The 14,050-nt window shown below is 34.5% G+C and overlaps 2 protein-coding genes across 2 annotated transcripts in view; one reads left to right on the forward strand and one right to left on the reverse strand.

The window, feature by feature from the left end:
- The window catches only part of LOC138317533 (cystathionine beta-synthase-like), a 144,300-nt gene that overhangs the window by 60,920 nt on the left and 69,330 nt on the right, over positions 1 to 14,050 (reverse strand). The gene's annotated exons all lie outside the window — the stretch shown is intronic.
- Positions 10,402 to 11,310, forward strand: LOC138319458 (uncharacterized). The gene has a single exon (XM_069262613.1). The coding sequence runs from the start codon at positions 10,402 to 10,404 to the stop codon at positions 11,308 to 11,310; it is 909 nt and encodes a 302-aa protein (XP_069118714.1).

Consider the following 14,050-nt stretch of genomic DNA (forward strand, 5'->3'; position numbering starts at 1 on the left):
ATCAGATTACCTGGTAGAAGTACCATACTAGCTGGCTGTTACATTGAAATTAAGGCTCACAAAAACCACATTAAAGTGCTATGTACATGTATACGGGCAGGTTTTCATCAACAAGCATAAGGAAACTCAATTCAAAGCCAATGTTAGAGCAACATTACATTCTCCAGAGAGTTCAATCAGGAAAAATTGTTTCATTTGAATAGGTTGACTTAATTGTCTTTCTAAAATGTACAATACAAATAATGATAATGTTAACTCTAGGATAAAGTAGTTTTATTGATTAACCACAACATTATAATGCATCGAGATTGGAAACTCCTTCATCGTCTTTACTGACTGCAGAGGGACCTCCGGTTTATAGTCATTTTCTCTTGGCTAACTACACATTAGGCGTATTCTTTTTAACATGATATTTTTGCATAAATATAGCGTTTGAACATTATGTATAGCCAGTTGAAAGGAGATTATGCATGTTGTGCAACAAATCTTGTTTTCAAAAAAAAAAATTGTTTATTATATTGTTACACAAAAGAGGTTATATTTTTTATGAAACCACAATAACATTACTTTGGTTACAACACTTAAAACAATGATATTTCATGTAAAAAAAGTTGTTGTGCCATTGTAAACTTGGGATGTTCACTTTTTGCTATGTGAAGGAATGTTACACTGTAAAGATCTATATAAGAGCTACACTGTAAAGATCTATATAAGAGCTAGCTATAATTAAATCCAAGAACAATTTTCTTTTGTTTAATGTTTGACTCCATGAAAGATTGTGAAAATATTTTAAGAACAGTTTTCGGTTGGTGAACATCATGAACACAATATAATGTACATAAATATTATTTCTTACAAGAAACACTTACTGGAATATTATAATAGACAGTGCAAGAGCTTAAATTCAATAGAAGTCTGATATTGATGATTTTTTTCAGCATGATTTGGGGCTGATTTTCGGCCCCATTCTCCATGGCAAAACCTCCAAATTTTTCCCAATCCAAGCCCAAAATTACCCAAATATCAAAGTTTCTTGAAAACTATCCTAAAATAATGCATGAACTTACTAGGCTTTAAATATTGGTGAATTGGCTTTACACTGGAAATAAAATTTGTTAATTGTTTTGCTTTATATCTTCATGAAAGTTTTGGTGCATTTTAAAACTGCCACAGGCCCCTTCCCAAAGTAGGGAGAAAAAGCCCTTTGATGATAACGTTACAGTTACTAATTATAAGTGTAGATAAAGATGCTTCACTTCCGCAAGATAGCATAATCATCATTTGAACAATCATTTGTGGTTAATCATGTAAATTTGAATCTACTTACCACAAAAAAAGTATAAACTAACTTTAACTTTTGATGAATGCACATGCAAGTGTCATGGATTATTTTTGGGACACATTTGATTATTTTTACTATTTTTATCTTCATGCAAGTAAAATATGAAGCTCAGAATTTTCAATATTATACAGTAATGGTGTAAAGTAGGTAATTTTTATAACTGAAGAACAATACTTAGTGTAAAAACAATTCACATGCTCTTGTTTTAAAGAGAAAATTACCATTTGTCAACAGTGTAGCATTTTAACCTGCAATTGCTTCGAACGGACAAGAAAATTTGCTTTAAACAAATAAATATGATTATTCATGATCAGAAACTGATAACGTTTTCTGTTGTAGTAACAATTTTTTTTTTTTTTCATTTAATTTGACAAAGTCAGACTATCGCTGGTATATCAGATATTACTGAAGATGACCTCAGAGACACCTAGGGCTGCCAGACTTCCCACGGTAGTGATAAAAATATGTGTTATAACCAGAATTTATATAAAAATGAAATATGGCAATGTCAGTTAGCTAGTTCCTCTGGGAGATATTTGTTTTGTGGAAATTTCTTTATCTCTATGGCTTTATTGATTTTATGAATCTAGTGTTACATATAGTACTGGCTAGGGGAGAAGTTATATGAACATACATTTGTGAAAGATTATCATTGACTATTCATTCAGTGGCTTAGTGTTGCTCTTTTGCTGCACTTTGAATAACTTTGCAATGTAGATTTTCATTCAGTAATTACATAATTCATGAAATCATTGGGACCTATAGGTAGGTAGATAACATGTCTTATTTCATTTAGACATAAAATTGACAAGACAATAGAAGAAAACATTACTATACTGTCCGCCAGAAGGTAGACCTATAATCATAAGGAACTGCACACTCAATGCATATGGAAGCAATTCAGTCAAAAACTAAAATAAAATATAAGTACAGCGTAAGTTTAACTGCAGATTGACAATAAAATGATAGGTTTTACTGAGTCATTCCCAATATAAGCATACATTTGAAAAAAAAAATCAGCCCTATAAATTTAAAATGATTAATAAAAACTGGAGCATTTTTATAGTAAATCTAACACATTTTCTTCACAAGTTCATGGGGTAGGTTTAGACGCATTTGTAAATCTTAATAACAACCTGACTGACACTTTTAAAGATGTAGCAAAAAAAATGTCAATGAACAAGAAGTGTGTACAAATTAAAATGAGAATGTACATCACAGCATAGCAAATATTAATGATACAGATAATTCTGTTAACTTCTCAATAATTTATATTTGATTTCCATTTTAGTTAATACGAACAAACTTTTTACTAATAGAATAGGTATATGTGTGTAATTACTAATAAAATAGGTATATTTGTGTAATTACTAATAAAATAGGTATATTTGTGTAATTACTAATAAAATGGGTATATTTATGTGTAATTACTAATAAAAATAGGTATATTTGTGTAATTACTAATAAAATAGGTATATTTGTGTTATTACTATTAGTAAAGGTATTTTTGTGTAATTAACTCTTTATATAATTGGTGTATTTCATGTATAAACACTAAATTAAATTTATTTATTTCACAAATTTTTGCAATGGTACAGGGAATACCATATCGGCACTTTTAACCCACTCATGCATGACGTTGATCTTTAAAATATTTATGAATTGGATTCAAAAAAAGTTACATGTATACATGAAATAAAAAATCCCAATATTTGTTTGCTCAAGTTTATATAATTTTCCCCATATAGATTTCATCAAAGCCACAGGCCCCATTTTCCCATAGAAAAAATCTGCAGGCTATTTTGAATATTTTAAAATGCGTCTGATACATTTTTCCTGGTGTAGGATCAATATTAATTCAATGCTGTAGAGTCACAGGTCCCAACATTTAAACCCTGGAAATTAATAATTCCCGTATAAGTAGGGCTGAAAAAGGCACCTGTGATGAATGTAACGTAACGTTACAGTTAAAGCTAGGATAAACTAATATGAGGTTAAAGATGCTTCACTTTACGCAAGAATAATCATATATCATGTTCATTTGAACAATCATTTGTGGTTAATCATGTAAAGTTTGTATCTATTTAACACACAAAAAAGTAATAAACTAACATGTTTTACTTTTGATGAATGCACAATGCTAGTGTCATGGATTAATTTTTGGGACACATTTAATTATTTTTACTATTTTTATCTTCATGCAAAGTAAAATATGAATGCTAAGATCAGAATTTTATTTATACAGTAAATGGTGTACAGTAGGTAAATTTTTATAATTGAAGAAACAATACTTAGTGTAAAAACAATTAACATGCTCTTGTTTTAAAGAGAAAATTACCATTGTCAACGGTGTAGCATTTTAAAACCTGCAATTGCTTCGAACGGACAAGAAAATTTGCTTTAAAACAAATAAATATGATTATTCATGATGAGAAACTGATAACGTTTTCTGTTGTAGTAACAACTTTTTTTTTTGACTTTCATTTAATTTTGACAAGTCAGACTATCGCTGGTATATCAGATATTACTGAAGATGACCTCAGAGACACCTAGGGCTGCCAGACTTCCCACGGTAGTGATAAAAATATGTGTTATAACCAGAATTTATATAAAAATGAAATATGGCAATGTCAGTTAGCTAGTTCCTCTGGGAGATATTTGTTTTGTGGAAATTTCTTTATCTCTATGGCTTTATTGATTTTATGAATCTAGTGTTACATATAGTACTGGCTAGGGGGAGAAGTTATATGAACATACATTTGTGAAAGATTATCATTGACTATTCATTCAGTGGCTTAGTGTTGCTCTTTTGCTGCACTTTGAATAACTTTGCAATGTAGGTTTTCATTCAATAATCAACATAATTCATGAAATCATTGGGACCTATAGGTAGGTAGATAACATGTTTTATTTCATTTAGACATAAAATTGACAAGACAATAGAAGAAAACATCACTCTATACTGTCCGCCTGGAAGGTAGACCTATAATCATAAGGATAACTGCACACTCAATGCATTATGGAAGCAATTCAGTCAAAACCTAAAATAAAATAGAAGTACAGCATATGTTTAACTGCAGATTGACAATAAAATGATAGAATTGTACTGAGTCATTCCCAATATAAGCATAAATTTGAAAAAAAAAAAATTCAGCCCTATAAATTAAAAACTTGATTAATAAAAACTGGAGCATTTTTATAAGTTAAATCTAACACATTTTCTTCACAAGTTCATGGGGTATGTTTAGACGCTAAATTTGTAAATCTTAATAACAACCTGACTGACACTTTTAAAGGTGTAGCAAAAAAATGTCAATGAACAAGAAGTGTGTACAAATTAAAATGAGAATGTACATCACAGCATATCAAAAATTAATGATACGCGACAAATCTGTTAACTTCTCAATAATTTTATATTTGATTTTCCATTTTAGTTATATACGAACAAACTTTTTACTAATAGAATAGGTATATTTGTGTAATTACTAATAAAATAGGTATACTTGTGTAATTACTAATAAAATAGGTGATATTTGTGTAATTACTAATAAAATGGGTATATTTGTGTAATTACTAATAAAATGGGTATATTTGTGTAATTACTAATAAAATTGGTATATTTGTGTTATTACTATTAGTAAAGGTATTTTTGTGTAATTAACTCTTCATATAATTGGTGTATTTCATGTCTAAACACTAAATTAATTATTTATTTCACAAATTTTTGCAATGGTACAGGGAATACCATATCGGCACTTTTACCCACTCATGCATGACGTCTGATGTATCGCTGCAGGCTTCGATCGCTTTATTAGAATAATATAGATCAGCGGCCACCGTACTGATACGGTGTCAATTATGCATAGATACTGTCTGGTGTAGATATATACAGTATATATGTACTGGCTTATACCAGTTCCTATAATGATCGAGTGCTGTAGATATGAAAATAAGTCCCAATATGTAACTCAAGTTCATGTTTTATGTCCCAATCATTAATAAACATATATATATATATACCAGGTATATATAACTATAGTGTCTATTAACTTTCCTCTCTGCTCATCATGTCCGATGTCTTCTCGTGTACTGTACAGTGGTGGTGATCATGAATAACTGAGTATTACTTATAATATTAAAGATGGATAAAGTTTGCCTAAGATGAGGTTACAACACCAAACAATTGTTTCCCTGCGTATATATATCTATATATATTGGTTAACTGTGAATATTCGTCCATTTTGCTGTTTTACCATCTGGTGCAGTGATAATCAACTAAAGTATGGTAATTGATTAGCTAGGATGACGATGGGAATTGCAAAGCTCTGCATTATGAAAATTAAGATTTAATTTATTTTAATCAGGAAAGTTAGTGCATTAGGGCTATTAGGATATATGCATATATAGTTCTTATCAATGTAACAGTTTATTATCTGCAACCAAAGGGAGATAACTTGATTTGTAAGATGGTTTATTATAGTTTTAAATTCAACAGATAAAAAAAATTAAAAATTTTAGAAAATCTGTGATGTAATATATATGATATGAAAGTGTAGCTGATATTCCAGACGTTGCTTGTCAGGTGATGTAGAATTCCACAGTTGGTATAGAATTCCAGACAACAGCTGTCACAGACCCAGTGTAAATGGCCATGTAGTAGGTACTCTTCTGTAGTATTTATTGTTGATACCTGCTGGTGTAGTGTTATTGATGAATAATTAATTCTCGGGAATGGTTCACTATCTCTTCATTTCATTTAGACATCCAGATATCATGAATTGCATGAGAGCAGAATGCACTGTTTGTGTTGACGGATATAAAGCATTGCATATTGACGGATATAAAGTTTATCCCGGCAGTATGTATAGTTATCCAGTATACTTATCCATCAGTATGTGCGAACAGTTGCATATTATTTTGGATGTATCATATAAGCCATGACATTTTAACCTGGATATTCATCATGCTGCATGCATATGCTTATATACCCAGGTGTGACATATGACTTTATACAAAAAACCTGTAACAGGAGAAGAGAAAATGTAACGGTCAGGCTGGGATTTGAACCGGGGACCCTCTGAACAGGGACCCTCTGACACGACTATCCGATTCACGAGTGCTACAACTGCCTCCCACCTGTTAGTCACAAAAGACTCCAAGACATACAAGACTAGCTTCCAAAACACCAACCACCATTGGAGTGCTCTACAGAGGAGAATGAGAAAATGAGTGAGGACCATACCTGGTGGAACACTGATGATACTCAACTTGATTAGCCCTACCCAGCCCAATCCAATCTACTACAAATCTAATCAAATGATGTGTTAGAAAGGGAGAGGCCTAGCTGGGCATGAGGCAAACTGGATCCCTCTGTCCCTCTGTAGATACAATGATCGACCGACTTATTCCTCCTAAACTACTTGAGGGATTTCGAAACGTAAACATTATTCAGTGCTCCAGTTAAGTTGAGTAACAGGGGTAAAATACCCATTAAAATTTGTCAATTACTCCTAAAATGGTATGAACATGTACTAATTGCCTCATCAATATTTGAAGTACACAATCCAATTGATATGGTCAAGCACTTACATCCAGAAATAAAATCAGAGGAAATTTAGTAATATCATCAGAATTCAAGTCATGCTAAAGAATCTGCATTAATTGTGTTCTTGTTTCAGATAGATATTCATGCATTTGCTAGCTTGTCATCGATTACTTTCTACTGTCATAACTTTTTCATTACATCTATGTTAACTTTTGGATTGGAACTGCAGTCCGAGTACCCTTCCCTTTTCAATAGTGTGAGTACAATTACTCACCGATCCAAAAATTGTCTGGAGCACTGAGTTATCCTTATACTGTAAATGTGAGTACTTATTATCAAAAATACCTCTTTTAATTAAGAGCTGTTACCTATAGGGTTGGACAACAGCTGTACAAGTTTCATCTAAACGTAGTGTTGGACCGATTCTCGCTTTTAATCGATAATCATCGATAAATATATCCAAAGACTATGGCCATAAGAAGAGGTTAAAAAAACGATTTTTAACATATGCAGATATTTCCTGCGTAATATATGATAACAGTGGAGAGTCCATTTCAGCCGTTTTGGGTCCGTCTTGCGCATAGATAGTCAACTACCGTGCAAAATATTTTAGGACGACGGGCGGGAACTCCAAGAAACGACCCGCGTTATGAAAAAATAAACATTTCGTTTATTGGAAATCTTTTTTTTTTAGAAGGTGATGATAAAAGGTGTATATATCGGCAATATAGGATAGACTTTTGCGACTCTACACAAAATTACCGATCTCGTTTCCCATTTTAAAATTAAAAGCCGTTTCGGAAAGGTAGTGGCCCTTTAAGAGCTGTTACCAATAGGGTTGGACAACCGATTCCCAACACTATCTAAACGTATGTATTAAACTTCTATGAAAATCGAGAGTGAATTGTTTTAATCAAACATCTGTTTGTAATAATTGAATCATCTTATCCTTTGGTTTAATGCCATTTATAATTATCACGATAAATCAATATTGAAATTTTAAGCTGTTACTCTCTTTATTATCTTGTCTCTAGGTTTCATTTTGATTAAAGATTATTTTATCATAACATCCCTCTCAGTCTAATAAAGCATAATGTGGCAATATTAGATATAATGTTTGTCAAGTGGCAATAATCTTTTAATCTCTGCATGTCAGAGAGTGTCAATTGTAGCATGCATATGCAGCAGTCAGTATGTAACGTACAGCTGATGGCTGAAAGTGAACATAATTGTGAAGTTCCCATTGTTATTTCTAGTGTGTTTGCTGCATTATAGCATTAAAAGTATCACAAAGGCCTCAGCACCCTTGACTTGGATCTAACCGGCAGCTCCGTAACAAAGGCTACACTGCTCTTTTTTCACCATTCTGATCGATGATCTAACTTTATTACGTTGACATTTCCATATTGTTATTTTCTCATGAAAAAAAATCTTAGCAGCTTTGAAGTGGAGGCTGAATTTAAATGTGATTAGATATTTACATAATCTTCAGTATTAGGTTCTTCTCTTTTGTTGTAGCTCGTGGTACAGATTAATTTCCAGTGGTAGACTCTATAAAGTCATCTATATGGTTTTGTGATCATGATCAAATGTCAATGTTGGTATCTGCGATTTGTTTAGGTATTACATCATATACCAGCTGTTCTCTAATTCCTCTATATTGCAAAGTTCAATTATAATTATAAATGGCATTTGTATCAATTAAATTTGTCACATTTACTCTCATATTTTGCAAGAAGGGATCTAAGGTTCAATTACTTAAAGTATTTTACGTTCTTCTGTTATAATCATGCATGAGTCACAGGGCCACACTCAGTGACAGATGTATGTACATGTCTCACTGTGCACCTGGTTAAAATGTCCCATCATATGACCAGAAGCCTTCTCTCTCTGGGTTCTGAGTTTGAACCCTAGATTGGACAGTTACCAGCTAGAACTGACAGAAGGTCAGTGGTCTATATATAACTAGCTCACCTGGCCCTGCCCAAGAACTGCTGATCAAGCTTATGCCATATTCATGGCGCATTGTCTGTCCGTCAACATTTCCTTTAATATCTAGTCATAAAATACTTGATGGAATTTGACTATAAAGATGATGGAGGAAAATCAAAGTACCTAGAGGAGAATCACTGACAAACAGCTAGTACTTGGCAATGCAACTTCCCCATATGAGATTAAAACCTGTGACCCAGAGGTGGAGGTTTGTGGATTGACCATCCAGAAAAGAGATGGAATAGTAATTATATAACTAGACATTAGACTGCGACAGCGGATGAAGATCAAAGATGAAACAGACTTATAACTGGTCTAAACTCATACTAAATATTAAATTGACCTACATTGACAAGACATAAAATAATCCACTGACTGTCGCCCCAGATAGACTATCGAATTGTCCTTCAAATTTGATACTGCTGAATGTATTCTTACCCCTGGCATATGATATCATTCCCTTATGTGTCTCAGTCCAGAGGTAGATAGAATTATTGGCAGATTATTTGAGTTTCATAATAAAAACCACCAATAATTGTGTGGTCATGATAGTACCTTAACTGTAACACATGAAAGTCTTGACCAAGTGGTAGAATGTCAGGACAATGTAAAAACCACTTCACCATTTAAACACTGTTTTATTCATTCCTGCAATATGCTCTATGGGTATTGATCATTGGTTTGGACCCTGGAGTATCAACTCATAAATGTTTAACAGCTGGTTTCTCCTCTGATGCTGTAGGTGGCTTTTGTTATAGAGCTATATTCAGACCATGGGTCTCTTTACATTTCAGACTACACTTAATGGTTTTGTAAAGAGGCTCCAGTGAGTGGCTATCTGATAATTACCTCTTCATAGACACCATTTGTTAGCTAATTACAGCTAGTTCAGGCACGATTTTAACCTCATTCATGAGTCTGAACAATATGCAACAAATGTCTTTTACAGACTGAACAAACTAACTCATCAGGCACGTCAACCAATACATGATTGAACCTGGGACCAGTGAGTCTGAACATTATCCAAATGCTCTACAGACTGAACAAAACTACTCTCATCAGGCACGTCACCAAACATGATTGAACCTGGGACCAGTAGGAGGACAGGGAGTCTGAACATTATCCAAATGCTCTACAGACTGAACAAACTACCTCATCAGGCAAGGCACGTCACCAAACATGATTGACTACCTGGGACCAGTGAGTCTGAACATTATCCAAATGCTTCTACAGACTGAACAAACTACCCATCATCAGGCACGTCACCAAACATGATTGAACCTGGGACCAAGGGACCAGTGAGTCTGAACATTATCCAAATGCTCTTACAGACTGAACAAACTACCTCATCAGGCACGTCACCAAACATGATTGAACCTGGGACCAGTGAGTCTGAACATTATCCAAATCATGATTGAACCTGGGTCACCAACATGATTGAACCTGGGACCAGTGAGTCTGAACATTATCCAAATGCTCTCTACAGACTGAACAAACTACCTCATCAGGCACGTCACCAAACATGATTGAACCTGGGACCAGTGAGTCTGAACATTATCCAAATGCTCTACAGACTGAACAAACTACCTCATCAGGCACGTCACCAAACATGATTGAACCTGGGACCAGTGAGTCTGAACATTATCCAAATGCTCTACAGACTGAACAAACTACCTCATCAGGCACGTCAACAAACATGATTGAACCTGGGACCAGTGAGTCTGAACATTATCCAAATGCTCTACAGACTGAACAAACTACCTCATCAGGCACGTCAACAATCAACATGATTGAACCTGGGACCAGTGAGTCTGAACATTATCCAAATGCTTACAGACTGAACAAACTACCTCATCAGGCACGTCAACCAAACATGATTGAACCTGGGACCAGTGAGTCTGAACATTATCCAAATGCTCTACAGACTGAACAAACTACCTCATCAGGCACGTCAACAATCATGATTGAACCTGGGACCAGTGAGTCTGAACATTATCCAAATGCTCTACAGACTGAACAAACTACCTCATCAGGCACGTCACCAAACATGATTGAACCTGGGACCAGTGAGTCTGAACATTATCCAAATGCTCTACAGACTGAACAAACTACCTCATCAGGCACGTCAACAATCATGATTGAACCTGGGACCAGTGAGTCTGAACATTATCCAAATGCTTTACAGACTGAACAAACTACCTCATCAGGCACGTCACCAAACATGATTGAACCTGGGACCAGTGAGTCTGAACATTATCCAAATGCTCTACAGACTGAACAAACTACCTCATCAGGCACGTCACCAAACATGATTGAACCTGGGACCAGTGAGTCTGAACATTATCCAAATGCTCTACAGACTGAACAAACTACCTCATCAGGCACGTCACCAAACATGATTGAACCTGGGACCAGTGAGTCTGAACATTAATCCAAATGCTCTACAGAATGAGCTACTCAGGCATGTCATCAATCATGATTGACCCAGTACAATCCCGCTACATTCTTCTCTCCTCCTTCAAAGCCGAATCACCCTCAAAGACATACAAGGTCCTTATACCACCACTGTGGGTATTTTAGTTGGGCGCCAATTTCGTAAAAGGAGAAGAGAAGATAGGATTCAAACCCAAACCTCGGAATACTAGCGGAATTTGCTCTGCAGACTGAGGTATACTATCCGGTCACTGATGATCGACCCAGTCCAATCCTACTACAATCATATACCAGACATATAAGTGTAACTTCAGTCATGTAACAATTTGAACATTTATGAGAAAATTGACCTGATTTTGTATCATATAGGTTTATTTTTATCTCAAAGCTGATACTTTGTCAAAAATGTGTTGGAAACTTATAGAATGTGACAGCTGAGCATTCAAATGTTTGTCCACAGCTCTGCACTGTAGAGATATGGAATGCAGAGCGTGATATTTGTATATCAGGTCGGGCTCTGTCCCAGTTGGAAGAGAAATCAATTCTGTGTTCTATATGCAGCGAAAACTTGTAGACCGATATATAGGCGGTGTTAGGAGCTCTGTGATTACATTTAAATTCCAAATACACATTTAAATAATGGGAACAAACTGGGTTTGTTTGCATGATAAAACCTCATGACTATTGATATTTCAGTGTATAGACAGTACACTTCTCTCTCGTGTCAGTGTGATGGTCTAAAGAAATAACAAAATTTTGTAGAACTCAGCTCATGTACATGTAAAAAGAGGTGTGTGTAGATCTGCATTGGTGTTTGTTCATCTAAAGACAGTTGCCAGCTTCATGACACCAATTTGTTAGTATTAGATGTACGTTAGGTGTTTTGTACGGCTCAGCCCAAGCAATAACACCAAACATAAATATTCTTACTATTGGTACTGTATTCGACGTCATTAGTGCCAAGGGCATTTAAATACTTGTAACAAAGCGGGACGCTTATTAATGAACCAAATTGTAAGTTGTGGAAGAAAAAATTCAGGCATATTTTCTGTACTCATTAATCTGTAACAGTAAACATACATATGCCTTTTATCCTTAGGGATGCATTATTATGTCACCGATTAACATGTAATTTAAACTCCCAAGTTCATGACATATGGGATACAATGCTGATTTTAGAGGTATCACATATTGTAAAACATTATCAAATCCATGGGATGGTGGCGTTATACAACTTCAACTCTTATCCAGAAAAGGGGAATGGCGCATATAGGAGGAGGAACGCTCATTACGGAGAATATAGTAATTTAAAAAAAAACAACATGTCATCACTTTCACACTGGACTCTAAGTCTAAAAGACTTATAAAGATGACTTTGACAAGTCCCTGTTTTTATGGGTTGTCAATTCATTACATGTTGCTATTTGTAGAAAGCTTCCCAACTCCTAGTGATTTAAAATTATCATATGACGCATGATGATTGCAATGAGAGTGTTGCTACAGATCTGTCACCAGCCAGCTGATTGAGTCTCCTGTGAGATGGTTATAGCTGCCATATGCATGCACGAGATGAGACTGAGTTTTCTACTGCATTGGCCGGGGCCATGAACGTCGAGCCTATAGAATAATTATTAGATTATAATACGTAATTTATGCTCTCTGTCATGTTACATTTGAAACTGCTATGCTATTTTGTCTATAAATAGCTCTATAACGACACCTATTATTGAAATTATTGTTATACAACAGAATTATACCATTCTTACAAGTAAGGTTATGATATGTATTATAAATGCTACACACAATGTTGGATTATCTGTACGAACAGATTATCAGAGGGCAGACTTCAATAAATGTGAGTCCAAGTCTAAGTTGACTCGTGATCACCTGCTTAAGTGTCATGCATTTCCCTTTGAAAACATTACAGTCAGCCCAATTTGTTTCGCCTTTTTCTGCACTAGCTAGAGCTAGCTTGGTCACATTATAATTTTGAGACCTGTTAAAAGGCAGCTGCTCAATTGTCGGTGGATGTTGTTACAGCTAACTGCTGGGATTCTCTCAGAGAATGCTAGCTCCTTCAGTAGTAAAACCTAACATTGTCCTGTGTCTTGCCTCCTGTTGTCTACCTGTTGGTGTGTCTGACTCATCACTATAACCTGCAGCCTGCCAGTCGTCAGCAGGATTTTATACAGGTCATCCTGTTATATAACATACCGCTAACACTGCGTAGCGACAGCGACTTATTGGTCAAATTAGAACAGGATTAATGTCTAGCTAAGACAAATCTAGTTCAGCATTTCTACAAGCTTGTCATTTTAATTAGCATGACTGTTAAAAATCCAAATTCAGGAATAAACATTGGTGCATTGTAAATAAGCATGTTTCAATTTGATGATAAGAATACTATTTGTTATAGTAATTATATATATAAAATAAGTCGCTGACTAAATCTAGATCTTGAGTGTGTCTCAAATTTAATCCTGATACCTCTAACATGTATGAGTCCAGTGTCTGCTGGTAAATCCATGTGTTGTATATCATAAGTACATATCTGGTACAATAAGCCTGTGTCTTGTAATAAGTCTTTATCTCAAAGATGATATCAGCAATGATATGCTTCTATTGCCTTCAAAACAAGAAATCAACTCCTTCACAAAGTTAAGTTGCAGAGAAAAAAAACTTAAACTATTATTTAAATAATTAATTATATACCATGGTAAATAGATAGACTTATTGTA

This window comes from Argopecten irradians, chromosome 3 (assembly GCF_041381155.1).
Source record: "Argopecten irradians isolate NY chromosome 3, Ai_NY, whole genome shotgun sequence".
NCBI classification, from domain to species: Eukaryota; Metazoa; Mollusca; class Bivalvia; order Pectinida; family Pectinidae; genus Argopecten; species Argopecten irradians.